General features: G+C 33.4%; 1 protein-coding gene across 1 annotated transcript in view; it reads right to left on the reverse strand.

The window, feature by feature from the left end:
• Positions 1-5,783, reverse strand: part of CUNH1orf185 (chromosome unknown C1orf185 homolog) — a 47,729-nt gene extending 41,946 nt beyond the window's left edge. The window contains exon 1 of the mRNA XM_015484698.2: positions 5,648-5,783. Within this exon, the coding sequence (XP_015340184.1) occupies positions 5,648-5,783 (136 nt within the window). The remainder of the gene's footprint in view (positions 1-5,647) is intronic.
• Between the last annotated feature and the right edge of the window lie 888 nt (positions 5,784-6,671).

Genomic DNA, 6,671 nt, shown 5'->3' on the forward strand with positions numbered 1-6,671 from the left:
CCTCCTCCTTTTTCTGGTTTTCTCCCTTCCCAGTCTATCTGTAAATTTTTGTTATTCCTTTGGTATCAATACTGATAGACCTCTGACACAAGAAGGTTTAAATGAATTCTAGGATTCATATTATCTCTGGGTGTGGTGGTAAATGCCAGTAATCTCAAAGATTCTGGCACCTGAGGTAGGAGGATCACAAGTCTGAAGCCAGCCCGTAGCTTTTAAACTTTAAAAAAATTTAAAGAATTTTTTAAAGGATTGGGAATGTAGCTCAGGGATAGTCTCTGGATTCAATACCCAGTATAATACATATATTCATATTATTAATCACTATAAGGAGGCAAGTAAAGAAAATAAAGGAATAAATATGAGGAATTTGTTTATTTTTTAAATCAAAGTTGCCTTTTATTCATTCACCATAAACTACTGATTTTAAGAATGTATTTAATTGCTTGGATTTTAAGATTTAAGAAATATTTAAAATTTTTATTTCCACTTTAAGGAACTGTAAAATATCTAGGTCAAAAACTAAATGAAGGCAATAGAAAATACTAGCATATCACAAATTTTGTAATTGTGAAATTTTATAATCTGGGAATTTTACAATATAGAAATTTTATGATATAGGATTTACAGTTTTACTCCTTAATTTTACAAATGGCAAAATTGAGGTCCATGTAAGAGAATTAACTGAACTAAGATTGTGCAGCAAATTAATCCTAGTGTTTTGGTTTTTTTCTATAATCCCTGCTATGAAACATCTTAATGCTGGTATATTAAAAATAATAAGGAATAATACTGAGGATGGTGGTGCACATCTGTAATCACAGAGACTCGGGAGGCTGGAGGATTGCAAGTTCAAGGCTAGCCTCAGCAATTTAGCAAGGCCCTAAGCCACTTACTGAGACTCTGTCTCAAAAAATAAAAAGGGTTGGGGATGTTGCTCAGTGGGTAAGCACCTTGGATTCAATCCAATTAAATAAAGAAAGAAGAAAAAATAAAGTAGGTACTTATAGATAGTTTGGTTAAGTCTTCATTAAGGTTCTGAAAGACACTACCTAAGCATAAAACAAACTGCAGAAACTTTCACAGAAGGCAATATAGAATCTAACTGAGGAATAGATGATTTGGGAAGGAGGGTTAAAAAGTATAAAACTGGGCTGGGGTTGTGGCTCAGCGGTAGAGCTCTCACCTAGCATGTGTGAGGCCCTGGGTTCGATCCTCAGCACCACATGAAATAAAGATATTGTGTCCATCTACAACTAAAAAATAAATATTTTTTAAAAAAGAAGTATAAAACTAATTGAAGATCTTTTTATGGGAACATATAATCAAGTTTCACTAAGGATATGACATGACTTTTGTTTCCATATTTGTGTTATTTCCCAAGCAAATTCCAGTTTCATGATAGTATCTCTCAACCCTTGGTTTTCTTTGGATTCAGAACTGTCTACATTGAGGAATTAACAACATGAAAACACCATGAGCATGCTGGGCTCTGAGATCTGTTTGCAATCTGCAAAAAACAAGCAAAACCCCAAAACCAAAGAAACAAGGCAAGACCTAGTCCAAACTATCCTCTGGCACAGTGAATGAATCCATATGACCAATATCTCTGAGAGAAGAGAGCTCTGAGTCGTCAACAAAAGTCCAATTTGAAACAGGACCAATGAGGAATCTTAGAAATGAAAATTTCAAAACTTTAAAATGGAGTAAACCCGTCTTTGAAAACAAAGAATAAATGAAATAAAATATAGTCCTGAGAAATTTATCCAATTACACAAAGAAATGAAAATATGATAAAAAAAATTATGAGACATGGAAAAGCTCAAGAGTACATAACATAAAACCAAAAGGATTCTCTTTCCTCTCTCCCTCCCTTCCTTTCTTCCCTTCTCTGTCTCTCTCTCAAAAAAAAAAAAAAAAATTCCCAAACCCCAAAGAATGCCAGGCGTGGTGATGTACACCTAAAATCCTTATGACTCCAAAGGATGAAGCAGGAGGATTTGAAGTTTGAGGCCAGCCAGCCTCAATTTAGTGAGATCCTGTCTCAAAAAAAAAAAAAAAATGGAACCACCATTTGACCCAGCTATCCCACTCCTCTGTCTATACCCACAGGACTTAAAAACAGCACACTTCAGGGACACAGCCACATCAATGTTTATAGCAACACAATTCACAATAGCTGAACTGTGGAACCAACCTAGATGCCCATGAGTTGATGAATGGATAAAGAAAATGTGGTATATATACGCAATGGAGTACCATTCCGCATTAAAAGAGAATAAAATCATGGCATTTGCAGGTAAATGGATGGAGTTGGAGAATATAATGCTAAGTGAAGTCAGCCAATCTCAAAAAACCAAATGCTGAATGTTTTCTCTAATACAAGGATGCTGATTCATAATGGGTTTGGGGCAGAGCCTAGGAGGATTAGTCAAACCCTAGATAGAGCAAAGGGGAGGGCAGGGAAGGGAGGGGTCATGGGGGTAGGAAATACAGTGGAATGAGATGGACATCATTACCCTAAGTACATGTATGATGAAAAGAATGGTGTGACTCTACTTTGTGTACAACCACATATGAAAAATTGTGCTCTATATGTATAATATGAATTGTAATGCATTCTGCTATCATATATAACAAATTAGAGTAAAAAAAATCAATAAATTGCCTTCAATATAAAAAATAAATAAATAAGGGCTGGGTTGTGGCTCAGTGGTAGAGCGCTTACCTACCATGCGTGAGGTACTGAGTTTGATCCTCAGCACCACATAACAATAAAATAAAGATATTGTGTGTACCTATAACTAAAATATAAATATTTAAATGAATGAACGAATGAATGAATAGATAAAAATGGGCTGGGGCTGTAATTCAGTGGTAGAGCACCCCCGGATTCAATCCCCAGTACTGCAAAAACAAAAGCCAGGAGTTCCACTAACTTTGTTCTTTTTTATGGTGCTGGGAATCAAATCCAGGGCCTTGCACATGTCAGGCAAGAGCCCTACAACTGAACTACACCCCCAGCCCAAAAGGAGTTTCAAAAGAGATTACAAAATAAACAGTACTCAGAAATAAAACCCAAAGTTTTTTATGTTAACATTTTAATTTACATATTGTAAAACATACATTTTGTGTGCGCACTTCTTGACAAATACAGAGTGTTTAATCACACTGAAACCAAGCTACAAAGCACTTCCATTACTTGTCCTTTCCAAATTTCTTAATTCTGTCTCTGGGATCCCTCACTAAATGCTAGTAACCACTGATTATTTTTTATCCTTCTAATTTTTGTTTTCCAGAATTTCTTGTAAATGGAATAAAAAGGCATGTAGCCTTTTGAGTCTGCTTTTCACTTAGCATAGTACATGTAAATTTCATCCATGTTATTATATATGTCAATAGTTTGTTTCTTTGTATTGCTGACTAATATTTTATTTTATAGATGTACCACAGTTTGCTTTTTCCTTGGATGAGAGACATTTGGGTTGTTTCCAGTTCAAGGAGTTAGGAATAAAATTATTACTTGCATATAGGTCTTTGTTTGAACATAAGTTTTTATTTCAATATTTTCATGCAGCAAGTATTTGTTAAACTTTATAAGAAATTGCCAAACTACTTTCTAGAGGAGTTGTGGCACCTTTCTTTCTCACCAGCCATTCCAATTGCTCTGTATTACCACCACCACTTGTACCACCAGTTTCATTTTAGCCATTCTAATAGATGCGTAGATATTTCATTATGGTTGCAATTTGCATTTCCTTATTAAATAATGATGTTGAACATCTTTTAATGTGCTTATTTGCCACTCACATATCTTCTTCAGTGATGCATCTATATAAATCTTTGCTGAGTTTTGAGAATTCTTTATATATTCTAGGTACAAGTCTTAGATTTAGAAACATTTTCTCCCAGGCTATGACTTGCCTTTTCAATTCTCTCAATAGTGTCATTAAAAATCAAAACATTTTTCATTTTGGAGATGTCCAATTTACAATTTTGTTATTTTATGGATTATTCTTACAGGTCCTATTTAAGAACTCTTTGCCTAACACAGGTCACAAATATTTTCTCCTATATTTTCCTTTAAATGTTTATAGTAAATACTAGATACACCAGGGACTGTTCAAAGTGCTTTACATATATTAACTTGATTCTCACAACAACCCAATGAATTAAATACTATCATTTCTTCACTGTGATGAGAAAATAGATAAGTCAAAGGCATACAAATGCCAAGTGGGGGGAATGAGATTAATTTAAATCGCTAAGGTCCTTCCTTATCTAGATTGATAGAGACCATGAATATTTTTAGACTTCATTAGCAAAACAGTTTAAGGATGTTTAAGTTTAAGAGTATCATAGAAGAGAATATTTAAGTAGCCAAAACACATGTGAAAACTGTGTTGATTATCAAGGAGGAGCAAATTAAACCACTATATGATATTATGATGTCCAAAATGAAAAAGAGAATATAATGTCCAAAATGAAAAAGACAGAATACATCAAAAATTGACAAGAAAAGAGTAAATTGAACTTTCACTGGCTGCTGGTAACAATGTAATTTAGTACAATACTTTGGGAAACTGTTTGGCACTATCATTAAAACTAAATATATGCATATCCTATGATCCAGAAATTCAACTCTTAAGCATATATCTGACTGAAGAGCACAAACATTTTCACAAAAACATGTTTATAGCAGCACTATTTGAGATAACTCACAAATTGGAAACTCCCCAAATTTCAGCAGAAATTGAATGGATAAATTTAGAAAACTGAATTGACTAAAGAAAACAAAATGTCCCACGCTAATGGGAAAGAATGGATTATAGTCATGCAAGACAAAGTGGATAAATTTCAATAGACATAATGTTGGGCAAAAGAATCAAACTCAGAGTTCAAACACAGACATTCAAGGGTAGTTTTTGGGTGCTGGATATAAATAAATGTGTGTGTGTGTGTGTGTGTGTGTGTGTTTAGTGAAACTTCATCAAGCTTAACATTTATGGCTTATGAGTAAAATAAATCTATATATTAGCATGAATAGAGCTGAAACACATAATTATCAGTTAAAAAAGTTAAGTTCCATAAATTTAAGTTCAATAATTTCAGCTGATTCTGATTTAATTTATGAACATTGAAAGAAACACAAAATAATACTTTTTAAAATTAAATATAAGTATTAAAATACACCAAATTCATGACGTTAGTTGACTCTGACTATGGATGAATTATAGACTTTGTAATGTTTCATACCTTAAAAAAGTCAAAGCTTTAACACTCATAGACCACCCCCGCCCTGGAAATGCTCATTTAGGAGGACATCCATGGGTGTCTGTTGTCCTTTTTTTCTTTTCATTTTTCTAATTTTCTCAAATATTTAAAAAATGTAAAATTAATATAATCTCAATTTTGGAAGACGAAGAAGAGGAAGAAAAAGGAGAAGAAGAAAAAGAGAAATATTTGTATTAAGAGAATAAACACTGGCTATTCCTGGAGTACAGGCTTATAGGTAAAAATTTCCAGATTTTTCAGTATATTCAAAATGTCTGTCATGGATATCTTAGAAAAATCAGGGTAAAAATTGAAACCTAACATGTAATTCCTGTCTCCTCTACTTAGTTGCAACAAGTCTCCTTGTAGTAATTACCTTCTCTATTTTTATCACTGTAGCCCGCTGGACTTTCATCTCCTAAAGATCTTTTCTTCCCTCTTAAAAATTCTTCAGCAGGGCAGAAAATAGGTCTGATGAGCACACCTTCCAGTCTTTGGTTTAAAGGTACCATTGACTTATTTACATCTCAGGGGAATTCCAATGAGATCTAAGGATTCCAAAAGTTTCTAAATCACTCTACCAAGAAAATGATAAATTATTTGCTAACACCTTAAAGTCATACTTTTTCTCTAAAATATAAAATGAGAAGGCTTGACTCAGTGATCACCAAGTTCTGCTCCCATTCTGAAGGTGTAGTAAATAGATTTAATTTAGTGACATATACAAACCTAGTATTTTTACTTCTTGACTCTGTCCTTAAATATTCTATCCAAAGTAATGATTCCTCACTTTCAACCATCATTTAACATGTCAATGTTTCTTTGTCTTTAATAATTATTATCATAGTCTTCTCTACTTCTTGGCTTATTATCTGTCTTCTTCCATTACAAGATGAGTTTCTTTCACCATGGCATTCTCAGAATGTAGAATACTGACTGGTTACTCAAAAAATGGTTGAAGTCAATGAATGAAAGATAGGCACTGGATGGTAGTATTAAGGAAATGAATAATATAAGGTTGTTTCCCTCAAGAAGTACATTTCTTAGTAGGAAGGACATACATGTAAAAAATGTTTTTAAGTATTATAGATGTTATAATGAAAGAAACAAGTACAACATAAAGACATAGGAAAATCTATAAAGGGGAAAGTTTAAAGAAAAACATTGCCTGAGAATGTTCTATTACCAAATTCTTGTCAAGAACTGGTGATTCAACAGTAAATGATACATGATCATGGAGCTTCAATCTGGAAGGTGAAAAGACATTTAAAAAGATGTATTCCCTAAAATATTCCAAGTGCTATGTTAGTGCTCTGTTCACAATGCTACAACAGAAGGATTCTGACCTAGTGCAGGAACAGTTTTCTAGAGATGACCCCTGAGCTGAATCTGACATAATT

This window comes from Marmota marmota, unplaced genomic scaffold (assembly GCF_001458135.2).
Source record: "Marmota marmota marmota unplaced genomic scaffold, marMar, whole genome shotgun sequence".
In the NCBI taxonomy this organism is placed as follows: domain Eukaryota; kingdom Metazoa; phylum Chordata; class Mammalia; order Rodentia; family Sciuridae; genus Marmota; species Marmota marmota.